The sequence below is a fragment of the Glycine max genome, chromosome 4 (genome assembly GCF_000004515.6).
Source record: "Glycine max cultivar Williams 82 chromosome 4, Glycine_max_v4.0, whole genome shotgun sequence".
NCBI classification, from domain to species: domain Eukaryota; kingdom Viridiplantae; phylum Streptophyta; class Magnoliopsida; order Fabales; family Fabaceae; genus Glycine; species Glycine max.
In genome coordinates this window covers 2448095-2466706 of record NC_016091.4, presented here as the reverse complement: position 1 = coordinate 2466706, position 18612 = coordinate 2448095, and the positions used below count along the sequence as shown (strand labels likewise).

At 30.1% G+C, this 18612-nt stretch overlaps 2 protein-coding genes across 4 annotated transcripts; one reads left to right on the top strand and one right to left on the bottom strand.

Annotated features, from left to right (window-relative positions):
• The first annotated feature begins 9014 nt into the window (after positions 1–9014).
• On the top strand, positions 9015–13395 carry LOC100814337 (mannan endo-1,4-beta-mannosidase 7-like). The gene is made up of 5 exons (NM_001254964.2): positions 9015–9379; positions 9620–9814; positions 10824–10946; positions 12144–12337; positions 12648–13395. The coding sequence occupies exons 1-5, from the start codon at positions 9056–9058 to the stop codon at positions 13066–13068; spliced, it is 1257 nt and encodes a 418-aa protein (NP_001241893.2). The 5' UTR covers positions 9015–9055; the 3' UTR covers positions 13069–13395.
• On the bottom strand, positions 13199–18111 carry LOC100793757 (glucose-1-phosphate adenylyltransferase large subunit 1). 3 transcript variants are annotated; one of them, XM_003523522.5, is made up of 14 exons: positions 17398–18111; positions 17156–17281; positions 16886–17059; positions 16354–16446; positions 16185–16268; positions 16036–16091; positions 15779–15872; positions 15491–15676; positions 15291–15371; positions 14642–14728; positions 14412–14516; positions 13844–13950; positions 13614–13674; positions 13199–13512 (listed from the first exon to the last, which is right to left on the bottom strand). In XM_003523522.5, exons 1-14 carry the CDS (start codon positions 17632–17634, stop codon positions 13411–13413), a joined length of 1593 nt encoding a protein of 530 aa, XP_003523570.1. In that variant the 5' UTR covers positions 17635–18111; the 3' UTR covers positions 13199–13410. The 3 variants fall into 3 exon arrangements, 1 of the variants encoding a protein (XP_003523570.1); XR_005891077.1 differs by lacking the exon at positions 13199–13512 and adding an exon at positions 14054–14213 and having other exon boundaries at positions 13640–13674; positions 17398–18089; XR_001387772.3 differs by lacking the exons at positions 13199–13512; positions 13614–13674 and adding an exon at positions 14054–14140 and having other exon boundaries at positions 17398–18089.
• Between the last annotated feature and the right edge of the window lie 501 nt (positions 18112–18612).

Sequence of the window (18612 nt, the reverse complement as noted above, 5' to 3'; positions counted from 1 at the left end):
AAAATATTTAATTAACATTATAACTCAGTAAGTGTGCTGATCATAAAGTAACAAATCTGACAAGTAAGACATCGTTGTTCCTAAGAATTAGTGTAAATGGCTTAAGTTCACCAGATTTGATACGAAGATAACACAAATATGATGTCATTGTCATATATGGTGAAGAAAATAAAAAAATTGCAACAAAACAAATTAGTTTATAAATTTTAAAGAGTTTTTAATTGATTGTAAAAGTAGTTAAGAATTAGAATTCCACTATGTTCGTCCTCTGCATGTCGTCGGGGTTCAACATATTTCAAACAGGTACTGGCAATTCATATTTCAATATAATAGACTCCACCCAATTCCTTAGCATATATTAAATCCCTTTAATAATATCTTCATGTGCATACTTTCCTAGTTACATAAAATTCCATCAAGCAAAAAGATTGAAATCTACGGGAACACGTGTATTTTTATCTCTCACCATGCCTTTTTATATATTACTTATGGTATCTTAAAAAGTTTCTAAAAAGCGAACAAAATTTTAAGAATACTTATGCTTAAAAAAAACTTTATTTACATCATCAAGTATATCATCAAAAGATGAAGTACATTCTTAACTAAATAGATTTACAAAAAATTGTTAAAAACACAATTCAATCATCTTTATTGTGCTTTCTCTTCTCTTATAATGATCAATTCAAGTATAAATCGAATAAAACTCATTTTTATAAATAAAGAAAAAGATTTTATCAAAATTTACTCTTTGTTTTGTTATGTAATTTTGATAATTATTATATTATTTTATAATTTTTAATTAGATAATATTTTCTTTAAACTTATCATTAGATTGAAAATTTATTTCACATGTGTAAAATTTTATATTAATCTAAAATCATTTGTTACCTTGTTTATATAAATTAAAATGAATATAATAAAAATATTTCAAAATATACTAAAAATATAGATCATTTAATTACTTTTTTGTTGTTCAATTTTAACAAAATTTGATACAAACAATTTTAATAATATGTAAATATAATTCAATGGTTAGATCAATAAAAAATATATTTTTTTATCAAATTATTAAAATAATATAATAATTTTTAAAGTTACAAAGAATATAATTTGATCCTTCCTACTTCAAAACTTGGCATTGTATTTCTTAAGCTCCAAAACTAGTTTGTTCTTTAAGTATCCTTGGCATTGTATTTCGTTAGTATCATTTTTCTGCAAAGAAAATATTTTTCCTAAATCTCTTTCCTTTCACTGTTTCCATCAGTTGGACTTTATTTATTTTTGTACGAGTTCGAACTTCGTCAAAACTTTCTTTTCCTTTCTCATTAGTAACGAGGATGTACTCCAAACCAGGGTAATTGTTAGATGGGCGATGCTTTCCTTTTAATACAGTGAACTAAGATGTAAGCTCTTCCTACTCAACACCATCTCATCAACGTTTTTTATTATTGGCTTGTCATTAATCTTAAGTTATTCATTAAGCTCTCCCTTTTTTGCAGTATTTTTTTTTTCTTTCTAGAATGAGTGATTGGTGTAAGATCAATCTTACCAATTGGTCCAATAGTTTCTAGTATAGCAGAGTTTGACATGATTTACAGCTTATGTAACACTATGCCTGTACGTTTGAGATTTCTTCTCTTTTTTGGATCCCATAACCTATAGCCAAATTTTCTCGTTTTTGTATGTATTACAGAAAATGTAGCATAGATTACCCAATTTATAATATATTGTATTAATACGGTTTTAGTAATTCGTAATGTATACAAATATAGTATGGAGCGAGTAATTCATACTATAATACATATAAATGTATTATAGATTGAGTATTCATAGTATAAGTATATTATTGATTTCTCAATCCAAAATTGTTAAATCATGACTTTGAATTCTAGATCAAAAGGTTGAGAAGGTTGTGTCAGCCATGGAGAGGTGTGAGGGGAAGGGATTAGTGAGATCGGCGAGCAATGGTTAACCCGTGACTTTTTCTTAGTGAAAACAAGAAATATCTTATAATATTTTTATACTTCAAAAATATTCTCTGATATTTTTATCGTCAATATTATAAAAAAATAAATTAGTATTAACATATTCTATTTTTTATTTCTTAATTTTTTTTACATTCATTCTAAAAAAAATTAATGTTATGAGAGAGACAATACCTATTTGTTATGACAATAATTTTTTTTATTACACTTATACAAATAAAGAAAATATTGTGGGAGCAATTGCCGCAACATCCTATAAGATGATCCGCCAGTGGCGGCAGTCAGGCGCGATATGGTCAAGAGGAAGTGGAGAGAAGAGAGGTGAGTGAGGGGAGAAGCATAAGATGGGGTTATATTAAATTTTGGGGTTGCATAAAGCAATTACCGAAATAATACTGAGAGACTGGTTGATTTTTGTTTTTGAAAGATTAATTGGGCTGTAGCTGTAGTCCCTGGACTAGTTAACCCTATTTAATCTCATAAGTTTTGAGACCCATATTAAGTCCATGCATTTGATGTGGGGAACTATGAATATTCTTGTAATCCATCATGAACCTCCTTAATAGTATTAGTCGGTGTCCCTGTTGTGGGACAGTAGATCTGTTTCTTGTTCCCTTTTGCGTATGGTTTGCTAGAGAAAATACATCTTTCCTGGTGTAAGGCACCAAATCAATAATAGTTATGATTTAATAATTTTCTGACATCTCAAATGTTAACCTATCTCTCTTTTATTAACATAAAAGAGTTTTTCATTGAACTATTTTTTTTTTCGGGGTGCTTAAATATAACCTAGCTTACTGAGTAATATTTTTCCACTGTAATTTTAAAGAGAAAATTCACAATAAAAGGGGACAGTACGCGTTTTCCGCCGAAAGCATGCCCACTTAACTGGAGACACGAGATCGAAGAAAACCTCTGTGGGGTTTTGTCCTATGTATAATCTATTTATTTATTCGTCTTATTTTTTTCTAAAACCACAATATACCATTCATTTTGTGTACACAGAAATAAAAATATAAAATATTCATTTACGATTAACAACATAAATACATCCTCGTGCTTTTAGAATTGTAGTTACAAGAAATGTGATCACATAATAGTGTAAAAAGCTTTTAAATTATTTTTTTTACAACAGCTTTTAAAATTATTATTATTTGTTTAATTAAATTCATAATATTTACTTTAATTAGTTATCAAATATTAGTAAAAATAAAATTTTCTATCTTAACCATATCTTAATTTTTATATAAATATTTAATAATTGAAAATTAAAAGGCGATATATCTATAATCATCTATAAAAAATAAAAACAAAAAACCCTAAAATGGCTTTTTTCTAAACCCTTTGACCATTGTGGAAACAAGTCCTCACTCCTCACGTCTCCAATCTCCAGTGCGCGTCGGTGCCTTGTTTTTGTTTTAAAAAACGAAATACGAACAAAGAAAGCTTCTCGACTCGATCGTCTAACGGGCCCCCCAAACGGAAACATGCCACGAGAGAGTGCATACCAGTACCAGATTCGTGGAATCAATATTTATAGCTTAGAGGAGTGTATGCAAATATATATAATTTAAAATTTAAGAATATTTTTATAATTGCAACACAATCTCTTATAATGGCACATGTCATTTTTCACAATTTTTCTAAGTTAACCATACATTTTTTTTTTAAAGGCAAACAATATATTAAATGGTACCACCAGTACCCGAGAAAATCAAGTACAAGGAAAAAACATTGGTTTTGCAATATTTTACCAACAGGCTGGCAAAATATCGAATACCCAACGTTGGTCACCTGCCATATTGCTTTCGGTGGGTGAAACTGCAACCTAGTGAGCTATGGTGGCAAGGTTTTCCGGTAGCATAGCAAGAGGTCATCGGCAATTACTTGTGAGAACTTTTACGCTCAAGTTAGTAGAAGTGAGTGAAGTGAAAAAAAGGATGGGATATCATATCTAGTTGTTGAATTTGACTTTATAAAGTGGATACTTAATGGAAAAAGCCATTAGGTGGATAGAGTTTAATTAGGCTATCTTTGGTTTGTGGGAGATTTTCAAACTCAATTTGGAGAAGAAAATAAATTTGACATTATGTTTGATTTTTTCTCATAATTAAATATGTTTGAAGTTAAAATTTATTTTGAAAACTCAATTTGAAAGAAACAATTATTGAGATATTTTTACAAACCGCATTTTAAACATGCACTTACACATTCTTGACGTGTTAAACCATTAGATTTATGTAAAATATGTGTCATGTAAATCGGGAATCAACATATGTTGGAATATATGCATGTTGATGTATTTGCTAATGTTGGGATGATACTATCTTGTAAACTAACCGCGTGTTTGATTTTATCATTTTATGTTTGTGTCATCCACGTCGCATCCAATCTAAAGCCATAAAGCATAGCTTCTATGTTTTTGACGTAAAAATTTGAGTAAACATGTGTAAAATACGCACAAGCAAAACACTATTAAGTCAGCGGAATTGTTATAAGAATTGACGTAAATACGTCGAAGGGACCAAATGCAGATTTGGCCCAAAATACATTTTTTGCAATATCAAATTTGTTCTTTTAAAATATATTTTGCAATATAGATGATTGATTATGTTTTTTTTTCTATAATTTTAACTTTTTTGTTAAGTATATTTAATTGGTATGTGATAGTTCTATTTTAATCACTAGTTTCATATTTGAATTCCAATAAAAGATACTTGCAATCTATATAAAAAATACTAATTGTTTTATAATCAACTTTAAACTTAAAATAAAAACTTCATATATAAAGGAAATTTTTTTGAGGTGCAAAAAAAAAAAGGTAAATGTGCTAATGGAACAATTTTTTTCTTGAGTCTACCACTTTATTCCTTTTTCTTTCGGTGGTATTGTGGCATTTTCATGAATTCATTTTGTATTAACTACCTATGAAATTAATCCTGTCGCCATAAGGATTTTGGGATCTCCCCACTATAATCGCTTTATTAGATACTTAGTTCCTTGCGTGTGACTTGGTCTTATTACACTGCACCTTGGAAACTTCTCTTTGTTTGCATTCCGGGTCAAATGGAGAATTAGTTTCACTGAGGAAGATATGGCCTGATATTTCGCCATTAATACTTTTGTAAGGGAACGGATATATCCTAATCAATGACTTATGAAAGCAAAGTAAGTAGATACTGAACCTTGTTTTCTTTTGTTTTTTTTTTTTTAAGATCACAACCTTGTTCTGATAATATCATAAATATTGTTTTTCAATTCCCCTTCTTTTCGGTGAGAAAATTAGTGAATCAAACCTAAAAAAATAATTGAAATCCCCTTAAATAAAACAATCTTAAGAATAAAAAATAAAAAAAATGCATATTTTTAGTGGTTTGATCTTACTATAAAAAATCCAACAAATCACATATTATATTATATTAATTTTTATTATCATAACTAATAATAAATATTAAATATCTTATTATTTTTTCTTTAATTTATAATTAAGATGTATATTTTATTTTCATATGTTAAAAAATATGTACTAATATTATTGTAAAATAGTGTTAAATATCAAGTGATATATAAATTATTATTATATTACAAAGATAGTTGATAATATCATTTTATATCAATATTAAATAAAAGTGAAAATAATAATTTTAACTAAATATGTTAAAAGCAAAATTCAATAAAAAAAATATTTTAAAAATAATATAACATAATAATAATGTAAGTTTATTTGATAGGTTTTAAATTATGATAATAAATTAAAAAATAAAAATACTTAACCAAACCGAGTGAAATTATAAAAAATTAGTTTGATTTATTTCAAATTTATTATTATATTTAAATCAAATATAATTGAACCACATTTATATTTATATTTGATTAAAATGATTTTTTATTCAAAAATTGAATTAAATCACACCACTAACACCAGCAAAAACGAAAGCAATACAAAGACTGGCACATACTAATGCCGTCCTGGTCAAAAATTAGAAAAAAAGCAACAAACTCAAATTTTCGCCGCAACTTACGCCTTTCAATTCCTCAAACGCTACTTTCTTTTCTATTTTTTTTCTTGGAAAGCCGATATCGTGAAAACTACTAATATAAATTGATTTTATAAACTTTATTGTGATTAAAAAAAATTTTGAATAAATTAATTTATGTTTGAAGATTTTTATTGTTAAAGTAAAAGTTTGATGTAAATTTCTTAACCTAATACAAAAGTTACTTTTTTTCTCACCGTAAACTCAAGCACACATTATACAGTCGAGTAAAGGTACGGTTGTTTTAGTTAGGCAATTTTAAACGAATTGATGGTAAATAAATAAATTTTGAAAGTCCTTTAAAAATAATTTTGAAAGAAATAATGGTATATATTTAAAGTATGTTTTTGAAAGTAAATTAAAAGAGATTAATTTTATTTAAATGATTAAAATTACTTTTGAAACACACGTGGATACTCTCTCTTTGTACCTCTGTGTATGTGTGTGATTTTATATTCAAAATTAATTTTTATTTATGGAAAGCAAAAAATTTACTTCTCATAAAGTTGTTGAATGTCAATGCTGTAGTCTATTTTTTTAATACATAATACATATATATTTGGGAAAACTAGCTTATAAATTAATTAAAAACTTATAAGTCATAAGTTAGCTTCTAAAAAAAGCAGGATTATGTTTGACAAATCATTTCAACTCATTTCTAGCTAAAAAGTTTGTTTGATGGTTCCGCAAATAAAATTTTTTTAAGTTATTTCTAACTTTCATTTAATAGCTTTTAGTATTTTTTGAAATATTTGTTAAAGTAATATTTTTTAAACCATTAACTTATGACTTTTATATTTTATTCCTTTTTTACTCTTATAATATTTATTCAATTTTCTTATTTCCCTTTTTAAATATGTTATTTTATATTTTTAGTTATTTCAACAACTAGTTTTAACAAACACTTATGATCTAATAAAATAGCTCAAAAGCTTTCAACCAGTAGTTTTAAGCTACCAATTAGTTTTTTCACTTAGTTTTGTCAAACATACTCATAGACTAGTTAATTTCATTGAAAGTATTTTGTAAAATAAATTAATGAGTTAACTGATAAATATTAAATAACATAAAAAAAACATATTTAATTTTGCATAAGGTTTAGTTAATAAAAAAGAAAAATTTCTACATTTACAAAATGAATTGATACAATATAAATCATGCAATGATATGAATTTGGTCATATAATTTTAGAAAAAATATGGAATAATTCAGAAAAATAATGTACATTTGATGTGATTCAAAGAACTTTTTAACATTAAAGATTAATGTAATAATGATAATTGAGAAGTTAATTGTAGAAACAGATCAAGGGGAAAAGCAAGAAGTCTTGCACAACCCTTAAGACCCATTGTCCATTGTGTAAATATGAGAAAAGAAAAGAAAAAGACAATTTTAAAAATATTAATAAAAGAGAATATATTAGAAAAATAGATCTTTAGTTGATATTTTGCTTAAATTTTTTCAGTAGTTCATATTTCTATTTTTCTCATAAAATTAATAATAAATATTTTTTAAAACTTATTATTTATTAGAAATAAAATATTTAAATAATCATGTTAAAAAAATCGACCCATCTTTAATATATTTCTAGATCCATCCAAAAAGATAAGGGAATTTTTAAATGAACAAAATGGTAAAATAGAATTTAGGATAAAATAGGGAAGAAGAAAAGTTAACAACTTATCAACTAGCTTGTTTTCCATGAATTATGAAAAAAATTAATAACTTATAAGCTAGCTTATCAAAGTAAATTGTGAAAAATAAATTACTAAAATAAGTCATATACCAAATAAGCTTATTCAAAAGAACTTGTATAACAAAAACATGTTTTTTTTATGTGAAATATATACAAGCTCTACAACTATTTAAGAAGACAAATTTTCCTTAATAGTAATTTTCTTAGGGTTAAGAATGTTTATAGTATAGTACAACAAAGTTAATTCCCTAAATTTCTATATATATATATATATATATATATATATATATATATATATAATTTAAACAAATCTTCCATTAATCAAATTTTAAAGTTTATTTAAGAGAACTGAATTTCATTCCATTTAAACCAATTATTAAGAATTTGGTTTAATACATCAATTGGTTCCAATTAAGAAATTTTTTATTTAGGTACTTATAATTGAATAATTGATCTTTTGCAATATTTATAATTAGGTATCCGGAATTAGTGAAGTTCTCACAAATTATTATTTTTCTGGTAGCTTTGAGCTTCCTTAAACTAAATAATTTACAAAAATTATTTTATTGAAAAATTCCAAAAAATTGAGGAACTTATTGATGTATTAAACCTAAAATTTTCACATTCTTTATAAGCATAAAATTAGGGTTTTGTTTCTTCACTACGTATTAGTATGGTAAAAAAAATAAAAATTTATCATATAACAACATTTTGGTCTGAGTAGAATAGATGAAAGAGAAGAAAAAAAAAAAAACCTTTTCACACGACACAGGGCAAATAATTTTCAACCACACTTTCCTTTTGTCCTTTTCAACGGTTCTGTTTATAGTTGGTCTGACCTCAATAAATTAAAGAGGCACACAAATTATGCCCCGCATGTACGTACCCCTATTGACAGTGACTCGTGAGGTCGTGGTGGTTCTATCAGACCCACACCCTCTTCAACCACCTCCTTACCACGCTCCATGTGTGCTTTTCTGGTATTTCAATCCCCCATGGAGTGGTGGAGAGTTATTATATTATATAGTTATAGTAACTGTTTATTTATTTTTTAAAGGAAAATGTTTTCTTAAACATCAAATTTGCTATTAAATACCTAAAGAAAAAAAATATACATATACATATGATAAGATTTGTATTGTGATGAGAAAAATAAAAAATATGAATGAATTGTTTAAAATGAATAGTAATCCGTGTATCATTAGTTTTTTTTTAAAATAACTTAATTTCCTACCTTACCCTACAATCAAGGACAGAATCTACGCAATTAAAAGGCAACACGTTGAGAAGGCAACAAGGCAAGGGAAAAGCGAAGTGTGAAGACAGACACAGTGAGAATGATGAAGCGTCGGTTCCTTTTGGTTCTCTTGGTTCTCTATGTCACAGTGGAGTTCTACGTAGAAGCAGATGGTAGTGGTGGGTTTGTGAGAACAAGAGGAGTGCAGCTTATGCTGAATGGGAGCCCCTACTATGCTAATGGCTTTAATGCCTATTGGCTAATGTATCTTGCCTCTGATCCTTCTCAGAGAAACAAAGTCTCATCAGTGTTTCAACAGGCTTCAAATCATGGCCTCAACATTGCCAGAACTTGGGCTTTCAGTGATGGTGGATATCAACCACTACAATACTCTCCTGGATCTTACAATTACCAAATGTTTCAGGTTACTCTCTCCCTCTTTTCAGTTTCATGTCAATAGATTAATGATCCAATTTAGTGACGTAAAATTACTTTTTTTTTCCTAGCTAATTTTGGTGTCATTTTATTTAGTGATGATTTTTTTTAAAAAATAAATAAATTGTTCCGCCAATAATTTTAATTTTTTTTTCTTATAGTTTATAGAACAAAACTTCATTTCCCATTTGTTAACTATATGTTGTTTTCTTGGATTGAAAAATAAAAGGGATTGGATTTTGCAATAGCCGAAGCAAGAAAATATGGGATCAAGATGGTGTTGAGTTTGGTGAATAACTATGAGAACATGGGTGGGAAGAAGCAATATGTGGAATGGGCAAAGAGTCAGGGGCAGTCCATAAATTCTGAGGATGACTTTTTCACAAATCCTGTTGTGAAGGGATACTACAAAAACCACATCAAGGTAAACAATCTCTTTATTTTATCTTCCCTATTTTCATTAATGTTATCCTTTTTTGAGGGAACAACCTTCAACAAGATAGGATGGGTGTTGTGTGGATCTAGATAGAAAGTTATAAATTTTGATAATAATTTGTCATCTATTGAAAAATTAAAAAGAATATTATGTTACCTTGAAAGTGTTATTAATCATGCAGAAGAGGGAATAAATCAATCAGCAAAAGAGGAAGAATAATTAGTGGACATATTCTTCTCGTTAAACGACATATTGTTGTCCCAAAGATTCTCCTTCTAATTAATCTCGCCCGCAGATTCCTGTGGTTAAACGACAATTTCAAGTTGATTGGTGGAGATGAAATACAGAATTACTCATCCAAAAAGGATTATCATACACCCATACAGTACAAAAGTAATTAGGATTAGAAAATAAAGTAAGTATCACATGTAACGTGTGACGTAACAAGAAAGGAAGAAATTTTTATAAAAAAAAATTAGGGTTGTTATTTATTTATTTTCACCCCAAAACTTGTTTTTCAGCAAATAAATAAGGAGTTCCATCTTTAATAGCAATGTATCTATCTTGTTCCGGACCTACATGTACACGGCTTTATTTATTTTTCGTTTCTTCTTTTGGTTGTACGGGTTTATTTCTTTGATGTATTAGTTAATACCTATTAAATTATTAAAAAATAAAAATTGCAAAAAACATAATTAGTCAAAAGTTAGATGGGTTAAATTTTCATTTAAACGGTTAAGAGGAGTGTTTAAGTTATTTTACATATTAGATACTCATGACTCATGAGTACAAGTATTACATATTAGACACATCTTTCTAAAAAATCTTACAAATTAAATATTTTTAAGAACAATTTCAGAAAATGACAATCGTTTTTTAATATTAATTAATTATTCCTAAACTTGCACAATGAATGAATAGTATAGAAATCGTACTGGCCAAAGAAAAAAGTATAGAGAGATTTAACATTAAGAGTTTTTTATGTGCGTTATTATAGGCTGTACTTACAAGACGTAATAGCATCACTGGAGTTGCTTACAAAGACGACCCAACTATAATGGCTTGGGAACTTATGAATGAGATTAGGTGCCCTTCTGATCAATCAGGAAGGACAGTTCAGGTAAATAATTCTTCGGCTCTTCAATTCTGTTTCTTTGCATGCAGTTTAAAGCACCATTCCGTTACATCTTAATTCTTAATCTTCAGATCGTTTTGTCTGCTGCATTTATGCTTGCTCAAGTAAAAAAAAAAAAAAAAAAAGTACTAGTATGTTTTAGGTAAAAGGATTAGAAAATAAAAAAATTTAAATGTGTCCTTTTTTTTCACTTTTGAAACATGTAAGTTCTAAGGTTTTTTTTACCAATATACACACTCTCTCCTAAATATTCCCACAATAAACCTATTCAATTTTTTTTCCCCGATCTACATTATTTTTGTCGGGCTTGATCACTCAAACTTTCTTGCTTAAATTTTTTTTTAAAATTAAATTATATTTTTTAATAATTTAAATTAAAAAAAAAAAGAAAACAAACCTCTAACTACGAAAGTTGGGGTGACCAAACCCAACAGGTAGTCAAAAGTAGTGTAAATTGAAATTTTTTTTTGAATAGGTATATTGTAAGAATATTTAGGAGAGAGTGTGATGTTGGTAAAAAAACCTACCTTCTACTGTATATAAGTTTTTCTTTTTTTCCAATTTACCCTACTTGTAATCTTGTCTGAGTTACAACTGGAAACAGATAAAATTTCTTGATTTTATCTGCATCTGCTTCATTTCAATAAACTGTTTGGGTCCAAATTTAAATATCCTTTTGTAAGTTAGGTCTACAGTTGATATATGAAATAACGGAGTAAAGAAAGCATAAATTCATAATTCCGTGTTACAGCTCCTTTAAAATGCACAATTCCGTTTGGTGCAGTTTCTGCACATTAATTGCATATAAACAGAATTAATTATAATTTTACTTTCTATTTTTCCGAGTTTGAGACTGAATCCTTTACAAATGCCCTTCTGCAACTAAAGATAACCTGTGTTTCTTACAAGCTAAATTTGAACATTTAAAGAAACATATAGTTATTTTCACTTTATACATGTGTAGTTAAAGCTAATAGGCACTAATAGCTTCCAAATTATAATTTTAAAAATTTCTTTGAAAATTCACACTCTGAGTTTTGAAGTTTGAATAACTGAATCCAACTTTGTCACTTTGTTTTGTTGAGTTTTGAAGACAGACTGGATTTTGATTATCAACAGCTCATAATTTAATTTTAAACATTGGAATAGATAAATTCAAGTTATTTTTTCCCCTGTTGACAGGCTTGGATCACTGAGATGGCATCTTACCTGAAATCCATAGATGGAAACCACTTGCTGGAAGCTGGTCTGGAGGGTTTCTACGGCCAGTCAAAGCCTCAGTCTAACCCAAACTTCAATGTAGGAACCGATTTCATTGCCAACAACCAAATCCCAGGCATTGATTTCGCAACAGTGCACTCCTACCCGGACCAATGGTTAGCTTCTTATTTCAACAACTCATTCTTCACACAATCAGGATGATGGGATTGATATTAATCTAAATGTGTGGATTTTATTTAAAAAGTAAAATATACTCCAATCAGAAATTAGACTAGTAATAACTTTTGAGGAAGATATTATAAAAGTAAAATATACAAAATTACTGAGCATGATAATTTCTGATCGATTCACCTGCTGTAAGAACCCTTCACATTGTTTAGTGTGTATTATTATTTGTGAATTGTGAGTACAAAGTTTCATTTTTATGATAAAGCTGAATTTGTTGTGTTTGCTTTGTACGAGCAGGCTATCAAGTTCTAGTTATGAGGACCAAATCTCATTTTTAGGCCGTTGGCTGGATGAGCACATCCAAGATGCACAGAACACCCTTCACAAGCCACTTCTATTTGCGGAGTTTGGTATTTCCACAAAGAGTTATGGTGGCAACTCAACACCAAGGGATCGGTTATTCAACACAGTATATTCTGCAATATACTCATCAGCAAGCAGTGGCGGGGCTGCTGTTGGTGGCTTGTTTTGGCAACTTATGGTTCAAGGAATGGATTCTTATCGAGACGGTTACGAAGTTGTCTTAGATGAGAGCCCTTCAACGGCTAATTTGATCGCTCAAGAGTCTCAAAAACTAAACCGAATTCGCAAGATGTACGCCAGACTTAGAAACATTGAGAAGTGGAATGAAGCTAAGCAAATTAGAGGTGGAAACTGAATATGATACGTCTTAACTACCATGATATATATATATAGAGAGAGAGAGAGAGAGTGAAGGGAGTTAGAAACTTTAATTGATAACTTATTTGCGTGTGGATTAATCTTCAGAATGAAGTGTCCCAATAATCTTAGTGGCAAGAATTGCCTGTTATTTTCGTCAAAGTATTCCAAGTGAAGTGTTCTACAAATGCGATAGACATAACTATTTATTATTGAGATATTTCGAGAGAAACTTTGTAATGCACGAACTAGCATTTCATCTACACTATTATGTCGGCAAGTGAATGTACTTTGTCTAAACTGTTTATAAAATGGACTGCTGACGATAATTTGAAGTGCTTCATATAACTGTTCCATCTTTAATTGTTGCATTTTTTAATGTAATTGTGATGCCCGATCTAATGTAGAATCCTTCCTTTGCCCTGTCAGCTTCTTGAACACCCTGAGAAATCAATATCTTTACATCAGTGGAGAACTCTAGATAATAAATGCTTCAGCCTTGTGCATAAGTTTCTTAACAGAATACTTTGAGACAACACTTACATCGATGTTTTCTATGACCACATTTCTTCCTATCTTGGCATTCTTGTCGATTATGCAATTCCTTCAAAAGATTTGTAGGACAAAATTAGAAGAAATCAGAAATGCAAGGTGCTATTGAATTTTGATATTATGACAACTAAATTATTAAAACATGGTTTAGATTTCTAGGATCCATATACAAGGGAATTCTTTATGAATCAAGAAAAGTTGTTTGAGACAATTAATCGCACCTAATTTTAGTATTTTCCCCAACACCAATTGGAACCTTCCCTTCTGCCAGCAGAGATGCAATTTCATACTCAGTTTGATAGTAGTCGGCACCCATCATCATCGTATCCTGGATAGCAAAGTCCATAAAGGCACAAAACATTAAAACATAAGGTGTCAACTCAAGGAAGTGAAATTATGTCAGGGAGGCAATATAGATGTAATCTTCATACAAGATGTTTCTTGAGTTAAACAAACACCCTTTCTCTTCTTTCCTCCAACGTGTTCTATTATCTTGTGAGAAGCTAAAAAATTAATTCCTACAAATTGGCAAAAGAAATAGGAAGACTGATAATAATAATAGCTGAGGTGATACGTTGATGTTCTCAACTCCTGAAAAAAAAAGAATAATTTCTCAAGTCATGGCAAAATGTGAGCAAATGCAGTTTCCCCCTTCTCTACCAATTTTGGTTGGTGGTACAATTTACTGCAGTCATGTAGAACACAAACTTTTCATGGGACATCATGCAATACCCCTCAGAAAAAAAAAACCAAAAAATGATCTCTAGAGAAAATCACAAAATGTTTTACCTGAAGCTCTACACCAGACTCCAAACGTGAGCGTACTCCTACAATGGAATGTTGAATGCTACACTCCCTCAAGAAGCAACCATGAGATATAATTGCATCCACAATCTATCAAACCAACCCATCGTGCATACAGTAATATCAACAACATAAACAAATCAACACTCATGTTCAACACAAATTCCAATTCCATAAAGCAACTTTCTAGATGCTGGCTGTCATAATGTACGCACCTTGCATTTTTCTACTTTGGTAGGTGGTAGGAATCTTGGGGAAGTGAAGAAAGGAGTCTTTGGATCATAGAATTCAAATTTAGGAGGCTGCAAGCAATACCGTATAAGATTATTGGATTACTATATTTTCCCTTATGAATGACCACTTATTCCATAGTAAAATTATTTTTTTCTCAATACTATTATCAAGTACGATGTTATCATCAACAAAAACTCTAAAGAATGAACAATTAAGGCTTCTAAGTTGTGAAAGATTCCCAAATTCTGCAGCAATATGTGAAACATTTTTTTATCAGTAAATATTTTGTTTTAAAATTAAAATGAGTACTTTCATTTCCGGAGTTTCTAATTTCTACCCACTTGCTCGCAGTGGAACTTACCATGTACATGCAAAACTATCTAAATTAAGCGAATACAAAATTAGTTACCCAGACTAACAGTTAAAAATATGACGATAGGGACTTGGGTATTATGGAGTGCCCAAGTCCCACATGAAGTAGAATGGGAGGATGCTAGGGTGAAGTACTTAAGTGACTTTGTTCTCCCCCTTAATTGCCAGTTTTTTAGAGAGGGTGGTTTTGCTAGTACTTTGATGCTCATCATATGAACCCAAATAAATTAATAAAAATTATAGGATAGTTAAACAAACTTGTTCTGTTAGGGCAAGATTTGCATCAAAGAAGGACTTTATAGTTCCAATATCTTCCCAGTAGTCATTGAATAAATATGCCTGAGAATGCAAATAAGAGGAGAAACACGGGTTAGTCACTGTTAAACAAAAACAGAGTTATTTTTATTAGCATTCAAAGATTTTAAAATAAGAACAGCAAAAAGAATATTCCCTCACACCTGGACATTGTGCTCATTCACAGCAGATGGGATAATTTCAGATCCAAAGTCATTGCATGAAGAACCATTCCATCTTAATAGTTGCAGCAGGGTTTCAGTTCTAAACACATAGACACCCATGGATGCAATATAAGGATATTTTTCTGCTTCTTGTGGCGATAACCCTAGAAGAGTGGTGTCAACACGCTGCAATGATTGACAATGCATTAGCTAGACAACAACATGATTAAACAGCCAATTATTCAGGAAAAAGAGTTGTAATTCAGACTTCAAATACAATCAATATACCATTGCCTTTAGATCTGATCCCTTAGGTTTTTCTGCAAACTGTATAATCCGTCCTGTTTTGTCAATTTTCATCAGTCCATAGTCTGATGCCCGACTACAAGACAATTGACACCGATCAACTCCAAATACAATTCAGGATAAAAAAAAAAAAAGATATCATTGTTAATGAAAGTTTTAACTCTTACAAAAGAGGTGGAGTGCTTTTATTATACAGAATCAATGAAACCAAATCATGCATATTTTTCATGTAAACATACCTGTCATCCATGGGTACACATGAAACTGTGATATCAGCATTTGTGTCAACATGTCTCTGCAATAATAGACTCCATCAAAATAAAAATTAGTTTTAGAAAACTAAAAACGTTACTAGTAGTAATGTAATGTAAAGTGAAATCATATGTACCTGTACAAAGTTCATGTAGTCCATTCGGTAAAGATGATCACCAGAAAGTATCAATATATGCTCAACATTCTTGTTCTTGGCATCCTGGAAGATGATACATGCCCACGTTCACTACTCCGTGTATCAAACTAGTATTTTCAGCAAAATACACAACATCATAAGTTTTTACCTCAAAAACCCATATAAATTGTCTTACAGCATCGGCGGTCCCTTGGAACCACTTCTTCCCGGCCTCTCCAGGTGTTTGAGTAGCTGCCAAGACCTATTCAAATATAAATTAGAATTCAATTCTTGATAAAAACTTGTTAGCATAAAACACTTTCCAAGAATATAATAATAGTATGTTTGATTCCCTTCTCACTTTTAACTTTTTGGTTTTAAAAACTGTTTTCCAACACAATTCCAAACTACTCAGCAGTCAATTTTTCATCAAAATCTACTCAGTTTCGAAAATTATTTCCAAAACAAGTACGTGTTTTAAAAACTAGAAAATAGAAACAAGTGGGGGATGTTTCCCATTTTCTTCTTGTTTAACTTTTCTCCCCCAATTTCACACTCCACTTTTTGTCTTGTACCATCCTTCACCAGCTGTTTGAACAACCATGTTTAGTTGCATTTAGAAAAATAAAAGAGTTTTTGGAAATAGAAATGATGATGCACACCCTAAATCTCTCTTCCTTTAAAACATTATAGTAACTCACCTCCACAAACCCATCTCCAAAAGTAATTCCATTTCCGAAGCTGTATGCACGGGACAGGTGGCGGTTGAGAGAGAAAGAATTGAACTGCGTCAAAATGAATATTTTTCTGATGCCACTATTGATGCAATTGCTCATGGGGATATCTATGAGTCTATAACACCCGCCAATTGGAACCTGAGAATTTCATTCAAACACAAAAAAGTTTGCATGAAGGTTTTGCAATTATAATAACCATAATCAAGAAACATTCAAACTCAAAATCACATATACCGCAGGCTTGGCTCTTCTGCCAGTAAGAGGAAAGAGTCGAGTTCCTGCACCTCCACCCAATATGATGGAAGCCACACTTTTTGGGTCCACTTCGGGTTTTTCAAAAGTGGGTACCCCTTGAAATGCCTAAAAGGAAAGCACTGCGGTTAAGCATTGAAACTGAATGCTTAAAATAATCAGACACACCAAGGCGAATTAAAATTTTCTTTCAACTTATGATGTGTTTGCATTTGGTGATTTACCATCGAATCTTCGTTAATGTCTGATGTGAGAACAGCGTGTGCAATTCCACTTCCAGGCTTGGAGTTTCTAAGATTCCTACTGGTACGTGAAGTCTTCCATGATTGAACACTCAAAAACCTTGTGTTCACACTTCGCCTCGTACTCTCACCCCAGAAGCCACTTCTTCTGTTTCTTCCAATTCCCTCACAAACTTTAGCTAGATTGCGGCCACTCAGGATTGCACAAGTTGAATCCATTGGTGAATCAACAACGGAATCAGAAACCTTTTTGGATTTGATACCTTTCTGCTCAATGGAATTGGGACTAGTGAGTATTTTGTATGCGTGAAGAAAGGAGCTAAATCACTTTCATAAAGTACCAAACTTTTCAGACAATTTGCACCATAAGTTGAGGAATCATAACTGGGGAGATTCAAGTGAAAAGGGCCCCAAAAAGACGAGATTTTTCAGAGAACCCACTTTTCAAATTGGAGAATTGGTAGAAGAAAAACGAAGGTGGGGCCTGGAAGGTAGAAACTACGTACAGAGAAATGTGGGTAATGGAGAGGGTAGAATGCGTTTAACTTGAGTGGCAAATAGCAAGGGACAAACTCTAACGTTAACAACTCACGAGAAACCTGCGAAGTCTTTCGAACTGTCACTGAGTCAGCAGTGGCTACAAGTTTCTATGACTTACTCGCTAACATTGACACTTCCTAGTTCCTAATCCTACCAATGTTATGTTTTATCTTGCTTCAAATGGAAAAAGTAAGCCTATGTTAGATTGATTTCCAATTAACTATTAAATTATTGATGTTTTTTTATAAGATGTTTTGATTCACGTATCCTTGAATTAATTAATTTTGATTCACAGATAATTGTTTGTTGATATTGAAAAAAAGGTTTAATTTGTTTCATTAATTGACAAGTCGTTGAAATATTTTATTATTATTTAAATATTAAAAAATGATAATTATACATAATATTACATATGATTATTATTGTTTTAATGTAATGTAAAACTATTTTTATTTTTAAATTTTTTGGTATGACAATATTGTATTTCCAGAATATATTTAAAATTGAAAAAAATAGTAACATTGTATTTCATGAAATATTTTTCTTATGATAAGATTGCGTTAGATTATTCCGATCATCTTATTGAAGTAAAAACAGTCTTATTTTCTTCTTCTAAAACTTATTGTTACATGCTTACTTATTGAATTTAACTTTTAT